This window comes from Petaurus breviceps, unplaced genomic scaffold (assembly GCF_028583685.1).
Source record: "Petaurus breviceps papuanus isolate PSGF00001 unplaced genomic scaffold, PetGlider_PUasm1.0 90919, whole genome shotgun sequence".
Taxonomy (NCBI): domain Eukaryota; kingdom Metazoa; phylum Chordata; class Mammalia; order Diprotodontia; family Petauridae; genus Petaurus; species Petaurus breviceps.
The window spans coordinates 43,079,994-43,098,139 of NW_027187378.1; the positions used below are offsets into that span (position 1 = coordinate 43,079,994).

General features: G+C 38.5%; 1 protein-coding gene across 1 annotated transcript in view; it reads right to left on the minus strand.

Annotated features, from left to right (window-relative positions):
• KCNU1 (potassium calcium-activated channel subfamily U member 1) overlaps nucleotides 1-18,146 on the minus strand; it is a 305,967-nt gene that overhangs the window by 205,163 nt on the left and 82,658 nt on the right. Inside the window, 2 exon segments of the mRNA XM_069075353.1 lie at nucleotides 4,649-4,759; nucleotides 13,214-13,305. Coding sequence (XP_068931454.1) covers nucleotides 4,649-4,759; nucleotides 13,214-13,305 — 203 coding nt within the window.

Below are 18,146 nucleotides of genomic sequence, written 5' to 3' on the forward strand. Positions count from 1 at the left end.
TGTACTCAAAAGATAATTTAAAAATGGGACACTTGTGCATCACTGTGGTCATACTTACATCTGGAAAACTGATGAGCTAAATACTGAAAGTTACCAATATGTCTGGTAGAACTCCAATACTGTTTTTGTGTGTGTTTTGTTTTTGTTTTCCTGAGGCCTTTGTTGTATAGTAAGAAAATCAACATGCCACTCTATGAGCAAGGTTCTCCATTCAGATTTTTACCCAGGAGGATGAAATAAGAAGATCTAAACAAGTTTTTAAAAAATCTGCTGATATTGAGTTCATCTGTGCCTGTTTCAACCATAGTTAGTTTTCCGGCATGGTTTTTATTTGTTTTTAATATTATTATTCCACAGGTTGTATCTATCACATGTGTGGGTGTGTTTCCTGTCTCTATTTCATCTTAGCTACTTAAAATTAATCTACAACTTTTAAATGTAGCAGCCTGGAAGGAGGTTAGGGAAATGATGTTATGACCTAGGGACTCATGAGGTAATCTACAGTTTTCTAAGAGAATCCCTTAGAACCCTCCCCTGAGGCCACATCATTGCTTAAATGGAGGATATCTGTGAAAGACTGGTGGGAAGATCACTATGTGTAAAGTGTCAGGTTTAAAAAAATATATGTCACACAAGAATTGGTTGAAATTATTTTAATCTGAAGAAGAATTAGGGTTGACATAAGAATTCCCTTCATATTTTTGTAAAGTTTTCACATTGGAAAGGGGATTAGATTTGTTCTGCTTAGTCTCAAAGTGCAGAATTAGGTGCAGAAAGGCATATTTAGACTCAATTTAAGGAAAAGTTTCCCATAATTAATGTTGCCTGCTCTGAATTCAAATGGAATTTTTAATACTAGGCCATTGTGATGATGATGGTATGATAACAGTTACATCATTTTAAATTTTAAAGTTTGCAAAGCACTTTATAAATGTTATCTTATGGGGGAGGGGCCAAAATGGTGGAGTAGAAACAGGACTTCCATGCAGCTCTGGCTTTCATCTCCTCCAATACATGTAAAAAATGACGTTAAACAAACTTTAGAGCTATAGAACCCACAAAGTGACAAATAGAAACAAATCTCCCACTGAAGGAAGCCCAGAAGGGTGGCAGAAAGGGTCCATCACAGTGCATTGGCAGCCAAGGGCAGTCCTACTTGAGCTGTGGTTTTAGCCCCAGGGCAGCCCCAGGGCAGCCCCAAAGAGTGGCAGCTAGAGCAGACTTCAAGAGAGTAAATCACTAGCAGCTGTAGTAGTTGCCAGACTTCTCAATCCATAAATGCCAAAGTTAAAGTAAAAGGTCAGTGTGGAATTGGTTGGTCCATGAGAGGATAGAACAGGGCAGTCTCAGTGCTACCTCCAGAGCAAGAAGTAGAGGAGGTGCAGTGTCTGCAGCCGCTGCCACGTGCCTGCTTTTGGAGCTCCTGGCCTGCAGATTGTAGGGGGACCAAGAGACTATTTAGCAGGTAATAACTCTTGCTTTGAACTGCTTGGATCCAGATCTCAAACTTGGGTGGTGGTCCTAGGGTGTGACTAGTGAGCCAGAGCATGTGGGGGCTGTAGAGAGGGCACCCATCTAATAGCTCCAGGAGCTGCAAAAACCCCAGTGATTTGGAACGTAGCTCTCTCTATTCTGGAAGCAGAGTTCTACTGTGGCAAAGAGCTCAAAAGTCAAATAATTGGTTGCCAATATGAGCAAGCACAGGAAGAACAGAGAGATGATAGAATCCTTTTTGGGGGACAAAAAGGCTCAAGGCATGGAGTGGGAGGAAGACAGCAAAGTCAGAATCCCTGCATCAAAATCGTCCAAGAAAAATATGGATTGGTTACAGGCCATGGAGGAACTCAAGAAGGATTTTGAAAATCAAGTAAGAGAAGTAGAGGAAAAATTGGGAAGGGAAATGAGAATGATGCAAGAAAATCAGGAAAAGCAAGCTAACAGCCTGCTAAAGGAGATCTAAAGGTACCCTGAAGAAAATAATACCTTAAAAAATAGACTAACTCAAATGGCAAAAGAGGTCCAAAAAGCCAATGAGGAGAAGAATGGTTTAAAAAGCTGAATTTGCCAAATGGAAAAGGAATTTCAAAAACTCACTGAAGAGAATAACTCCTTCAAAATTAGACTGGAACAATTGGAAGCTCGTGACTTTATGAAAAATCAAGATAATAGAAAACAGATCTAAACAAATGAAAAACAATAGAGGGCAATGTGAAATATCTCATTGGAAAAACCACAGAGCATGAAAATAAATCCAGGAGAGATAATTAAAAAATTATTGGTCTACCTGAAAGCCATGATCAAAAAAAGAGCCTAGAAACCATCATTCAAAAAATTATCAAGCAAAATTGCCCTGATATTCTAGAACCAGAGGACAAAATAGAAATGGAAAGAATTCACCAATCTCCTCTTGAAAAAGATCCCCAAAATAAAACCCCTAGGAATATTATAGCCGAATTCCAGAGTTCCCAGGTCAAAGAGAAAATGCTGCAAGTAGTCAGGAAGAAACAATTTGAGTATTGTGTAAATACAACCAGCATAAAACAAAACCTAGCAGCTTCTACATTAAGGGATTGAAGGGCTTGGAATATGATATTCCAGAGGTCAAAGGAGTTAGGACTAAAACCAAGAATCACCTATCCAGCAAAACTGATTATAATGCTTCAGGGGAAAATATGGCTATTCAATGAAATAAAGGACTTTCAAGCATTCTTGAAGAAAAAACCTGAGCTAAACAGAAAATCTGACTTTCAAATACAAGAATCAAGAGAAGCATGAAAAGGTAAACAGGAAAAAGAAATCATAAGGAACTTATAAAAGTTTAACTATTTATATTCCTACATGGAAAAATGATAATTGTAGCTCATAAGGCTTTTCTCAGTATCAAGATAGTTGAAGGGAATACACACACACACATATGTATGTAGAGGAGGATGTATGTATATACAAATATATGTGAGTGTGGGCATTTGTATGTTCATATATACATAGACAGAGGGCACAGGATGAGTTGAATATGAAAGAATTATATCTAAAACATTAAATGAAGAGGTGATAGAGGAATTTATTGGGAGAAGAAGAAAGACAGTGACAGATTAGGGTAAATTATCTCATATAAAAGAGGCAAGAGAAAACTGTTACAATGGAGGGGAAGAGCAGGAAGGTGCAAGGGAATGGGACAACCTGATTCTCATTGAATTTGGCCTAAGGAGGGAATAACATACACACTCAATTGGGTATCTTACTCTACAGGACAATAGCGGGGTAGGGGATAAGGGGGGAGGATTGAAGGGAGAGTAGATTGGGGAAGAGGGTAGTAAGAAGCAAACATTTTTGAAAAGGGGTAGTGTCAAAGGAGAAAATAGATTAAGTGGGAGGGGCAGGATAGGATGGAGTATAATATAGTTAGTCTTCCACAAAATAACTACTATGGAAATGATGTGGGTAACTACAGATGCACACTCTATATTGAATTGCTTATCTTCCCAGTGGGGTTGGGTGAAGAGGGAAGAAGGAAAAAAATCTGGAACTCAAAGTTTTAAAAACAAATTTTTAAAAATGTGTGTTTTTTTTACATGCAACTGGGAAATAAGATATACAGGTACTAGGGTACAGAAACCTATCTTGCCCTACTAGAAATGTAGAGGGATGAAGGGGGAGTATATAAGAGAAAACAGATTGGGGGACGGGGTATTCATTAGCCTTGCTATTTTGGGTTGGGGGGTAGGGGAAAGACAGGGAAAGAAAAAAATTGTAACTCAAAATCTTGTGGAAATGAATGTTGAAAACTAAAAATAAATATTTTTTAAAAGAAAAATAAAAGATTCAGCAAGTAAAAATAAATGTTATCTTATGATCTTCACAACAACCTATTGTAGCTGAGATACTACTGTTAATCCATTTTATGCATGGGCAAACTGAGGCCTAGAAAAATTGAATGACTTTCCCAGAAACCTGTAACTAGTAAGTGTCTAAAGCAGGATTTGAACCCTTGTTTCCCAGATTCTGATATCACACCATAAGACAGTGAATTTTCCACCATTGGGAATCTTCATGAGGCAGCTAGAAAAAACACATTTCTTCAGGTTTTTAAAGAAGACACATCCCTGTTAAGGTACAGATTAGAATTGATGGCTTTGGAGACCCCTTCCTCACCTTTCTAGGTTTCTGTGTTTCTGTGAAATTACCCAGTCTGCTTTGTGATGGGGCAATACCATTCTGTGTGAGGATAGGGGTGGGGGCACCAGAAATTCCAGGTGGGTTACTGGTAGGCTCTCCACCTAATTAGACACCTCCTGTCATTCCCTTTGTAATGATGAGGAACTTGGATTTGCAACCTTGAATTGAAAGGAGACAGTCCACCTAACCATGGCCCAAAAGCCTTGGTTCTTCAATACCTAATCAAATTCCTTTGCCCTTCAGCATCAGGCCTCCTTTATAAGTTTTTTTTTTCTTTTTGGAGGGCAGTTGGGGTTAAGTGACTTGCCCAAGGTCACACAGCTAGTTTTGTGTTAAGTGTCTGAGGTTGGATTTGAACTAAGGTCCTCTTGACTCCAGGGCCGGTGCTCTATTCACTTTGCCACCTAGAGGCCCTTCCTCTATGAGTTTTGAGATTAAATTTAAAAGCCATGAGTAATGCAGATATACTTACTCTCCCAGAACATTGATCTCAAAATTATTTTCCCCTGCTTTCTGTTTGAGGATATTTATCAGGAAAGCCTTTACACTATCCACAGTGAGGTTTCCACAGACCACAATGAATCTGGGAGGCAAGAAAGAAAGCATAGGATAAGTAAACTGTTTGGATTACAAAATCCTACCAGGGATTAGATATAAATGAGTTAACATGGACTACTAAGTAGCCATGTATCCCACCTTTAACAAACCATAGATGTGAAAATCCAGCTATATGAGCCATAGCAAACAAAGAGAAGTCTTTATTTCACAAGACAACACAGAATAGGATATCTTCTGAGGAGGCTCTAGATCCCCTTTTATACCCACCTCCAGTCCTACAGTGCATTTAAATAGCAAAAATCTGCCTATCATTCCTACCACCGACCCTCTTTTTCAACTTTAAACAGTTTTGAGATGAACCAGAGCAGCAGCAGGCCCACTTTAGCCAAGCCTTTTACAGCACACCAGAATACTCTACCAGTACATACTTACCCACAGATTCATACTCAAAGGAAGCTAGCTGCCAGGCCTGATGCTCTTCTTCCTCCTACTAGTTACTCCTTCCTTTCTCAACCCTTTATCTCCTCTGTGACAACTTTTCTACTCAATAAATCTCTTTCCCTTTCTAGCTCTCAAATCCCTCTCTAAAACCATCCTGTGTGGGGTTTGTGTGGATTATGTACAGAGAGGGTGTTATTTCAGCATTCCACTTCCTTTGGAGCCCAACTCTCTTTATCTCTTAAAAGCAATTATATTTTCACCGTCATCAATTTCATAAACCTTTCTTTAACAAGATATGCCTGTTTCAGAAAATCAACAACTTCTGGGATGTTGCTACATTCCCTGTCAAATTATGGTATGGGATTAATTTTGGAGGTGGGGGAGGAGGGAAAGACTTTCAACTTCCCTTAAGCCATAAAGTGAGTAATCAGATTTTAAATCCTTGAAAATTAGCCAGTACCGGACCAAATCTACTTCAGTTATCCCAGTCCTCCAATATAGTTTAAGTCTTTGGTACTAATACAGATTTCTATGAATGTACATACAACATCCCCATAGCAAGGCACACCTATGTAGGATTATTTGTATATTTGTTTTTTAAATAGAATACTAGTCAGATTAAGCTGTAGAAAGCAAAAATATAGATGGAGAAAATATACATGAATTAAATCTGGGATAGATCCAGTACTGGGTTCTGGGTGGTCAGGTCCATTATGACACGTTGGTATTTTGATCTGCCTGTTAAATTGTTTCTAGTCGAGCTTTATGTTGTATTTGAATCTTTGGTTCTCATTGGCCCTTCAGGCCAAGATTCTTTTATACCATGTGGTCTTACACCCATAGAACAGCAGTATTGATTTAATTGTTATGCAATTTTACATCTTTCCTAGGAAGACTCAGATAAGATTTTTTAATCATTTACAATATTGAATAGCCAAACCTTTCTGTCTTCTCTCTCAGTTTCTGGAATAAATAATACTATAAGCAACAGTATAACTAGAGGAGTATGACTAGAACAGTTATTCTGGGTATACATGTTACAGAGAGGAAAGCAGCTCTTTCTGATCCATCTTCCACACAGCTACCAAATTGAGATGCCTAAAGTACAGGTTGAACTATATTACTTCCTTGCTCAAGTAGCTTTGATTCCTCCCTCTTTCCTCTAGGATATAAAACCCTCTATCATTTAAAGTCCTTTACACAGTGGCTACAGAAAACCTTTCCAGACTTATTTCATGTTACTTCATTTCATATATCCTACATTCAAGCCAAACCTACTCACTTTGACATAGACACATTCTATTTCTTATCCCAGGGCCTTTGCAGAATGCATTTGCCAAGTCTGAATCTTTCTCCCTCATTCTTCTCTCTTTGAATCTCTGATGTTTTTCTTTTTTTTTCATTTTTCAAATGCTTTATTAATTTCTGATTTACATCATTCATTTCTCCCAGATTTTGAGTTACAAATTTTCTCTCTGTTTTTCCCCTACCCACCACCCCAAAATAGCAGTCCCACAGGATATCCCCTCCTCCAGTCTGCTCTCTCCCACATCTTTTTTCATAACCCCTTCAACTTTTCCAGTAGGGCATGGTGGATCTCTAAGCCCCAGTGCCTGTATATCTTATTTCCCAATTACATGTAAAATAGTATTAACAATAGTATATATATAGTAATGCCAAGCAAAGGCAACTTCCCAAGGTTCAAAATACCAGCATAGGTACTCTCCATTTTATTCAGTGAAAATTAAGAACAGAGAAAATGAAAATATAGCATCATTCAAAATACTGTATTTACCAAGTGTAATTCAATCAAGTACTACCCCACCACTGGATATTACATTCATTTAATCAATCACAAAGTCCCTCTTCTAAATACTACTCTACTCCTAGGCTGTACATTCATTTAGTCCATCACAAAGCCCCTCTTCTCAAATGGAGATTAGTTTCCAGTCATAAGTAAAGTACATTCATTTGTTCAATCACAGAGCACAAAAAAGTCAAAAGTTCCCCACCTTTGGATTACAACTGAATAGGCCATCTACCCCAGAGTTACAACAAGCTCAAGCACAGCATTTAATACCCAAAGAGAGGTCTTTTCTTCATCTTGAACCGAGGCAAATTCTCAGCAATCTTTGTTCCTGGGGAGACAAAGCTTAGCAAGGCCACAAGATACATTGCCAGTGTCTTCATTAATTTATTCTCTGCCTGCAGAACAGTCTCAGGAGCTCTGAATCAATAGCAAGGTTTCAAGGCCTCTGAAACAACAGGACTGTCCTTCACCAGTGGACAGAATTCACTCTCTGTCTGCAGAACAGTCTCAGGAGCTCTGAACCAACAGCAAGGTTCCAAATATAGCATCATTCAATATACTGTATTTACCAAGTGTAATTCAATCAAGTACTTCCCCAGGCCTCTGCAACAATAGGACTGTCTTTCACCAGTGGACAAATCTGGCAAAACAACATCAAAACAGACAGACAAAGTACCAGCACAAGAGCCATGTCTCCTCAGTCCTTGGTAGCTCTGGGTGGCAGCTTTCAAAAGTCCTGGGCAATTCAGACTGGCCCTCAGCAATCCTCTCAGTCTCTCTCTGCCTCCAAGATGATGCTTCCAAAAAGTTCTTCTGCCTCTCTCTTTTCTTGTGTCTCTCTAAATTTACTTCACTAGCTCCTCCCAGTTCTCAGCACTCTCTTTTCACATCAACAAGTCCATCCCACAAGTGGGATTCACAAGCTCTGGGTTTTAACACAATCAATCCAAAAACCAAGCCAATACAGGGGGATCTTTAAATTACATTTTATATATATGTATATAAAATGTAATTTAAAGATATATATGTTTATATATTTTAAATATATTATTACATTACATATAATATTATAATTATATATATTTATAATATATATTATAAAGATATAAAATATATACTTATATATATTTTAAATATTTTATTTAAAAACTTTTAATTCCAGATCCATTGCCTTCCTCCCTTGTCACCTATCCTGACTGGGAAGATAAGCAGTTCAGTATACATTGTACATGTGTCGCTAATGCAAAACATTAATATAGTAGATATATTGTAAAAGACTGACTATATTTCCTTCCCTCCTATCCCACCTCCCACTTATTCTATTCTCTATTTTGATCCTGTCCCTTTTCAAAAGTAGGTGCTTCCAACATCCCTCCCACACAGCCTGCCCTCCCTTCCATCATCCCTCCAACTCATCCCCTTCCCCCATACTCTCCTGTAGGGTGAGATACCCTGTTTAGTGTGTATGACTCCCTCCCCTAGCCAAATTCAACGAGAATAAGATTGACCCATTCCTTTTTGTCTTCCTATTCTTCCCCTCCATTGTAATCATTTTCCCTTATCTCTTCTATATGAGATAGTTTACCCCATTCTGTCTCTCCCCATCTCCTCTCATTATATTCCTCTCTCACCTCTTAATTTCACCTTTTAAATATCATCCCTTCCTGTTAAATTGGTCCTGTGCCCTCTATCTATGCATATCTATAAACATATATACACACATTCACATATGTATTCATATGCCCATATACCCTCATATATAGACATATATATTTCTGTTCCCTTCAACTACTGAGAAAAGTTTCATAAGTTACAATTATTGTTTTTCCATGTAGGAATGTTAATAGTTCAACTTTGATAAGTTCCTTATGATTTCTTTTCCCTGTTTACCTTCTCATGCTTCTCTTGCTTCTTGTATCTGAATGTCAAATTTTCTATTCAACTCTGTTTTTTTCATCAAGAATGCTTGAAAGTAGGGGCAGCTAGGTGGCGCAGTGAGTAAAGTGCCAGCCCTAGAGTCAGGAGTACCTGAGTTCGGTTCCAGACTCAGACACTTAAAACAAAAAAAATAACTAGCTCTGGAACCTTGGGCAAGTTACTTATCCCCAGTTGCCCTCCCAAAGGCAAAAAAAAAAAGAATGCTTGAAAGTCCTCTATTCCACTGAATGACCATATTTCCCCCTGAAACATGATACTCAGTTTTGCTGGGTAGGTGATTCTTGGTTTTAATCCCAGCTCCTTTGCCCTCCAGAATATCTTATTCCAAGCCCTTCCATCCCTCAGTGTAGAAGTTGCCAGATCCTGAGTTATCTTGAGTATGTTTCCACAGTATTCAAATTGTTTCTTCCTGGCTGCTTGTAATATTTTCTCCTTGATCTGGGAACTCTGGAACCTGGCTATAATATTCCTAGGAGTTTTCTTTTTAGGATCTTTTTCAGGAGGTAAACAGTGAATTTTTTCAACCTTTATTTTTCCCTCTGGTTCTAAAACATCAGGGTAGTTTTCTTTGAGAATTTATTGAAGCATGATTTCTAGGTTTTTTCTTTGATCGTGGCTTTCAGGTAGTCCAATAATTTTAAAATTATCTCTCCTGGATCTATTTTCCAGGTCAATGGTTTTTCCAATGAGATATGTCACATTACCTTCTATTCTTTCATTTGTTTGGATCTCTTTAACAGCATCTTGATTTCTCATAAAGTCATTAGCTTCCATTTGTTCCAATCTAATTCTGAAGCAATGATTCTCCTCAGTGAGCTTTTGAGATTCTTTTTCCATCTGGCAAATTCAGCTTTTTAAGGCATTCTTCTCCTCATTGCTTTTTTGAGACTCTTTTGCCATTTGAGTTAGTCTATTTTTTTAAGGTAGTATTTTCCTCAGTCAGGCTGTTGACTCTCATTTTGTAATTTTCTTGCATCGTTCTCATTTCTCTTCCCAATTTTTCCTCCATGTCTTTTATCTGCTTCTTAAGGTCCTCTATGGCCTATAACCAGCTTGTATTTTCCTTTGAAGTTTTAGTGCAGGAGTTCTGACTTTACTGTCTTCCTCCTGTTCCATGCTTTGATCCTTTTTGTCCCCAAAATAGTAGTCTAATGTTGGATTCTTCTGTTTGCTTTGCTTCCTTTGCCTGGTCATGTTGTCACTCAGTTACTTGACTTTTGGGCTTTTTGCCACAGTAGGACTCTACTACCAGACAGGGGAGCTTCGTACCAAATGCTGGGGTTTTCTCAGCTTCCAGAGATATTAGTTCGGTGCCCCCTCTTAAGCCTCCACACACTCTGGCAAGCTGGTCACATACCCCAGGACCTCCATCCTAGACCGCAATCCAGATCCAAGTAGGTTAAAGAAAGAGTGATTACCCCTCAGACTGGTGGCTTGGTTCCCCTACACTCTGCAGGCCAGGAGCTATAGTTGCCATGTGGCAAAGGCTGCACTGCAGTTCTCAGAGGCTTCTCACCCTGGGGGCAAAAGCCCTCCCAACTACTGGGTCCCAAAGTCCACACTATTCTGGCCTCTCACTTTTTCCTTAGCGTCTATGTGTTCATAATTCTGGATCACCATAACTGCTGGTAGTCTGGAGTCCCTCCAAGCTGGTGGCTGGTCAGGCCCGGTCTGGGGCTAAAACCTTGGTGTGGAGCTGGGCTTGGCTCCCAGAGCAATGCGCTGGCCGATTCCTGCTGGCCTGCCGGGCTGTCCTCAGCAGGATGTTATTTTCTCGGTGTCATTTTGTGGGTTCTGCAGCTCCAAGTTTGTTCAGAGTCCTCTTTTACATGGATTGGAGGTGGTGAGAGCCGGAGCCGCACAGAGGTCCTGTTTCTACTCTGTCATCTTAAGATCTCTGGTGTTTTTCAAGGTTCAGCTCAGGTTTCACCTACCTTACAAGGCCTTTCCTGAGCACCCCAGTTGCTAATGTCCCCCCCCCCATTTTTGTATTACTTTGTCTATACTTTGTTTACATTTTATACTTATGTATATACATCTTGTCCATCACTCATATACCCCCAAGTAGAGTTCAGGCTCCTTGAAGGCAGGGACTGTTTGGGTTTATTTTTTCCTTTTCATCTCAAAACTAGCACACAGTGTAAGTACTTGAAAATATCTGTTGAATTGAATTTCTGACGCTAAAATTGCTTTGATCCTTTTTCAAGCTCAGTGGTGACTGTATTGGCTTGATTGTTTGAAATCTGATAAACCAAAGTATGACTGGCTTACATATGGTCAATACAATAGATCATTTACATATAACCATAACTGGGATGTATGAAAATAATGTGAATTAAGGAGAATTTTTCCATAAAGAACTACTCTAATGTCTCATTGCAGTATGGATATGACAATGAGTCGTTTAAAGCTATGCCAATGGATCACAAGCTCTTGCAAGTGCTATCAAGATGGGAAGGTATTGTCATGTATGAACCTGCAATGGACTGTTTGTATGGTGTATACGGACCAGGTAGATAGAGATTCTTATTACTGGAAGGCTGGCCACAGGTTGACATTTTGGCTTTGGCTACATCAATTCAAAAAGATTTCTTAAAGATTAGAGGGCTTGAGATTTAAGTTGGAAGAAGGGATCCCAACAGTATTGAAAACAGATGATGTGAAATACTGAATTTTATTCAATTCCACAAACATATATTGGATGCCATTTAAATGATAGGTACTATGCTAGGCTCCCAGAATGCAGGGTCAAAGATAAAATTGTCTCTACCCTTAAGGAACTTAAATTCCAGTCCTGGGAAATGACACCATAGGTAAGTATATTTTGCCTATCTATCATTTATATCTATCCATACATATACTACATCTATATAGATATGGGTGCATATACATAAATGTACATGTATTCACACAGTAAATATTGAGTAATTGGATGCTGGAGAGTATACAGTTATTCCCATCCATATTGCAGGTATAGGGACATTGTACCCCCATGATCTGGAAAATCTGCAGAAAATTTTTTGACTCGGTACGAAAGAAGAAATTTGAATTATAATGGTATTAAAAGATAAAATATGCTAATTTTATATAATACTATATATATATATATATGTATTTTATACATTTCTGAGTTTCTAAACTTTTTGTGTGTTGTTTGCCGTCTTTTGCATGTCATCTGCCACTACCATGAAACTCCCCAACAAATTTCCATTTAATTTCTTATGCTGCCCTGCAACATGTTGAAACAAATATGGGGTGGGTGCGGCTAGGTGGCTCAGTGAATAGAGCACTGGACCTGGACTCAGGAGGACCTGAGACCGGCCTCAGACACTTAACAAAAAAAAAAGTAGCTCTGTGACCTTGAGCAAGTAACTTAACCCCAATTGCCCTCAAAAAAAAAAGGCAAAAAAAAAAAAAGATAAGTAAGTGATAAATGATTCATGACTGCTAAAATATTACAAGATTATACAGTAAATGTAAAAGACAACTTTTGGAGAGGCCAGGTAGCACAGAGTGTAAGAGCACTGGCCCCAGAGTCGGGATAACCTGGGATTGAATCCGGGCTCAGACACTTAGCACCCACCCAGAAACACCTGGCTGTGTAACCTTGAGCAAGTTACTTAACCCCAATTGCTTAGGGGCGGCCAGGTGGCGCAGTAAGAGCACTGGCCCCAGAGTAGGGATGACCTGGGATCTAATCCAGGCTCTGATACTTACTACCACACCCAGAAATAACTGGCTGTGGAACCTTGAGCAAGTTACTTAACCCCAATTGCTTAAAAAAAAAAAACAAAGAAAGAATCTAGTATGGGAAAAGTGATGTGGAAGGGCTAACTGTACTAACAACTAGGGAAAACAAAGCCACCTTAGTGGTATTTTAAAGGAAGCTAAGGATTCTATGAAGCAAATGTGAAAAAAGGGAGTATTTCAGGCATGAGGAGTAATGGGTAAAATGCTATTAGGACTTTATATAATATGTAATATTCCATGACTGTGGAAACTGTCTGCAGGCAATGCCAATTTTAAGATGCATATAACTTATGATTGAGTAAAAACTCCACTAACTTTTCAGATTCTGTGAAAATTTGTATTAATCACTAAAGATTAACCCACTGTGAAATTTTTTACACTATTAATTTTCTTGGAGATTATTTCCCTTGTTAATAAAAACAAAGCAAAGACCTCACCTGTATCAGCAAATTTAAGGATTCATTGTGAATTAACTTAGAACTTTAAATAAATATGGAGGTATTGTGCATATATAAAAACAAAACAAAACAAAACACCTACTTTTTCCCTATGACAGCTTCATAGGAACGGGAGCATTTGTTATGTGATGCAAAGATTTCCACAAGTTCAGAAGCATAAGTTGCAAATAATATCTAAAACGACAAGCAGATATAATCTTAGTAATTACTCTTCTTATATGACCTTGATGTTAAAGTTGCTAATACATATTAATGATACTTCACAATTCCAGATTATTCAGAAAGATGTCCATAGTACCTAAAAACATTTCTCTAAACTATGGATAATAATTCTTTTGGGGGTGCCAAACAAAATGCATTTTAGATTCAAAGAAGAGCCAAATTTACCATCTTCAAGCCTTTTTATCTGATCTCAGAAAAGTAGACCATTAGTGTTCAATGCCCCTAGCCTCTGCAATGTGGAAGGGGATAACTATATTCTCTCTAGCATCCAATTACTCAATATTTACTGTGTGAATACATGTACATCTATGTATATGCACCCACAAAGAGGGGAAATAAAGATCTATATGGCTTGGGGCAAGACAGGAATTTTATCCAGACTGCTTATATTTTGGGAAAGATCTTTAGGTATTTTGAGAGAACAAGAAAGAAAAGTAGAATTTTGAGAAATGATAGGGTCAAAAAACAAGGCTGATGGTAAGGGAAGTCAGGAGGGATACTATGGAGCATTTTACATAATTTTAGAAACCAGGAGATGGGACTGGAACTATTAAATATTAAAACATTTATATAATTCTTTAGATTTGCAAAGAACTTCACAAATTTTTCATTTGATCCTCACAACAACTACTGAGAGGTAGGTGCTAATATCTCCATTTTATAGGTAAGGAAACTAAGGCAGAAAAAGATCAAGTGACTTGCCTGGGGTCACACAACTAGTAACAGTCGGAACCTAGATTTGAAACCAGGTCTTCCTGACTCCAGGTTGAATGCTCTATCTACTGTGGCACTTAGCTGCCTATTAAACGGATTGTTATTTCCGTCACTTCCAGTATTGGTGTGTACCCCAGCTAAGGGCAAAGGGGACTTGTAAAAGACTTATCTTACTCCTCCAGGAGCTAAAGGATAAATGAGAAAGTAATACATCAAATCTCATCCTTTCTTTGTCCTTTGTGATAAGAAGAACTTTATTTCAATGAAGGAAAAATGATAGAGGAGAATTATGTTACCTGTGTTAGTTGAGAAAGAGTAATGCTCTAATTTTTCTTCTTTGTTTCCATTCCCCCACTCTCATCCACAACATGGACTTTGACTTTATGATTTTATAAGCATTTTTAAACTCACTGAAACTTTTCTGTCACCACAAACAAGAAAATCTCCTTTCTCTGAGAAAACTTGGCATGTTTTTCTGTATACAATGTCCTTTTTTAAACTATTCCTTGCCTATACAGAAAAAAAAGATTCCAAATCTCCTTGAAAGGTTTTTAATATCAGCATTTAAAGCTAAAAGGGGCTTTAGGAGTCATCTACTTCAATACCTTCATTTTAGGGATGAAGAAACTGAGTCATATAAAAGTTAAGTAACTTTTCTGAGGTCAAACAGAAAAGTAGTAGATGTGGTCAAGATGGCGGAGTAGAAACAGGACTTCCACGGGCTCCGGCTCCCACCTCCTCAAATTCATGTAAAAAAAACGACTCTGAACAAACTTTGGAGCTACAGAATCCACAAAATGACACAAAGAAACTAACCTCCTGCTGAAGACTGCCTGTTAGGCTGGCAGGAAGCAGCCAGTGCAGCACTCTGATAGCAGACCCCAGCCCCGCACTAGCCTGAGGTTTTAGCCTCAGGACAGCTACAACCAGCAGCCAGCTGGAGGGCCTTCCGATCACCAGCAGCAATGGCCATTTCCAGAATTATCAACTCATAGATGCTAAGGACAAAGTGAGAGATGAGTGTAGTGTGGACTTTGGGACCTGGGAATTTGGGAGTGTGGCCCAGCCTTTGCCCCCTGGAAGGAGAAGCAGCTGAGATGCCTCAGCCATGCAGCTGCCACCACATTGCTGCTTCAGAGCTCCTGGCCTGCAGATTGTAGGGGGACCAAGCAAACAGTCTGAGGGGTAATCACTCTTGCTTTAACCTGCTTGGATCTGGATCACTGTCTGGGGTGGAGGTCCTGGGGTATATGACCAGTGTGCCAGAGCTTGTGGAAGCTTCAGAGAAGGGACCCAACTAATAGCTGCAGCAGCTGAGAAAACCCCAGAGATTTGGGACACAGCTCCCCACTCTGGTAGCAGAGTTATACTGTGGCAAAAAGCTAAAAAGTCAGGTAATTGAGTGGCAACATGAGCAAATGAGGGAAGCAAGGCAAACACAGTGGTCCAAGCCTGGATTCCCTTTTTGGGGACAAAAAGGATAGGGGCATGGAATAGGAGGAAAACAGCAAAGTCAGAACCCTTGCACCAGAAGCTTCCAAGAAAAGAATAAGCTGCTTACAGGCCATAGAGGAGCTTAAGAAGGATTTTGAAAAACAAATAAGAGAAGTGAAGGAAAAATTGGGAAGAGAAATTAGAATGATGCAAGAAAATTATAAAATGAGAGTCAACAACCTGACTGAAGAAAATAACACCTTAAAAATAGACTAACTCAAATGGCAAAAGAGGCTCAAAAAGCCAATGAGGAGAAGAATGCCTTAAAAAGCCAAATTTACCAGATGGAAAGAGAATCATTCCTTCAGAATTAGATTGGAGCAAGTGGAAGCTAGTGACTTTATGAGAAATCAAGATACTATTAAACAGATCCAAACAGATGAAAAAATAGAGGGCATTGTGAAATATCTCATTGGAAAAACCACTGACCTGGAAAATAGATCCAGGAGAGAAAATTTAAAAATTATTGGACTACCTGAAAGCCAAGATCAAAAAAATAACCTAGAAATCATCCTTCAAGAAATTCTCGAAGAAAAATTGCCCTGATGAACCAGAGGGAAAAATAAAGTTGAAAAATCCACTGTTTACCTCCTGTAAAAGATCCCAAAAAGAAAACTCCTAGGAATATTACAGACAGGTTCCAGAGTTCCCAGATCAAGGAGAAAATATTACAAGGAGCCAGGAAGAAGTAATTTGAATACTGTGGAAACACAATCAGGATAACACAGGATCTGGCAGCTTCTACACTGAAGGATTAAAGGGCTTGTAATATGTTATTCTGGAGGTCAAAGGAGCTGGGATTAAAACCAAGGATCACCTACCCAGCAAAACTGAGTATCATGTTTCAGGGGAAAATATGGTCATTCAGTGGAATAGAGGACTTTCAAGCCTTCTTGATGAAAAACCAGAGTTGAATAGAAAATTTGACATTCAGATACAAGAAGCAAGAGAAGCACGAGAAGGTAAACAGGTAAAATAAATCATAAGGAACTTATCAAAGTTGAACTATTAACATTCCTACATGGAAAAATGATAATTGTAAATTATGAAACTTTTCTTAGTATGAGAATAGTTGAAGAGAATAGAAATGCATATATATGTATATGTATATATACATATATATGTCTATATATGAGGGTATATGGGAATATGAATACATATGTGAGTATGTGTATATATGTGTAAAGGTATACATAGAGTGCACAGGGCCAGTTTAATAGGAAGCAATGATACTTAAAAGGTGAAATTAAAAGGTGAGAAATGAATTTAATGAGAGGAGATGGGGAGAGACAAAATGGGGTAAATTATCTCATATAGAAGAGGCAAGGGAAAAATGATACAATGGAGGGGAAGAACAGGAAGGCAAAAGGGAATGAGTCAACCTTATTCTCTATGAATTTGGCTTAGGGAGGGAATGACATACACACTAAATAGGGTATCTCACCCTACAGGAGAGTAGGGGGGAAGGGGATGAGAGAGGGGATTATGGAAAGGAGGGCAGGCTGAAGGGTAGAGAAGTTGGAAGCACCCACTTTTGAAAAGGGATAGGAGAAAAGTGGAGAATAGAACAAGTGGGGGGGTGGGATAGGATGGAGGGAAATATAGTCAATATTTCACAATATATCCACTATAGAGATATTTTGTATAGCTACACATGTACAACCTATATTGAATTGCTTATCTTGCCAGTAAGGGTGGGTGACGAGAGAGGTAAGGAAAAAATGTGGAATTCAAAGGTTTAAAATCAAATGTTTAAAAATATATTATTATTATTATTATTATCATTATTTTACATGTACCTGGGAAATAAGATATATAAGTACTGGGGCATAGAGATCCACCATGCCCTACTGGAAAGTTGGAGGGGTAATGGGGGAAGATAAGGGAGAAAGCATATTGGGGGAAGGGATATTCAGTGGGATCGCTGTTTTGGGGTGGTGGGTAGGGGAAAAATGGGGATAAAATTTGCAACTCAAAATCTGTGGAAATGAATTATATAAACTAAAAAAAAAAACAAAAGAAAAAAGTAAAGTAGTAGAGGTGGTATTCAAACACTAGAAGGTGAGTTATGGTATAGCAAAAGCATAGAACCTGGAGTTTGGAGACAAATAAGTAGCCATTTAAGATGATGGCTAAAAATTAAATTTGGATTTCTGAACTATAGCTTAAAACTTTTGACAAACAGGTCCTAAGGATAGAATGCATCTAAAAAGGAATTCACAGGTTGTATTTGTTTGGAGTCTTTAAATAGAATAAAAATGGCCTTGATTTACAAATGGATTTAGAAAGACTGTCCAACTACATCCATTAGAGTCAGCTAGGTGACTCAGTGGATAGAGTGCTGGACCTTGAGTCAGGGAGATTTCAGTTCAAATCTGGTCTCAGATACTTACTAACTGTGTGACATCTTTAAACAGATAAACAAAGTATGCATAGCAAACACAGTGAATTAAAAACCCAAAGGTACGAAGGCAAATTTGAACTTAAAACTATTGGGCAGTTGTATGAGACCTATTACTGGAACATGGTTCTAGAACAGTAGACCTTAATTAAAAGAAATAAAGAGATTATTTGAAGATAGGAGA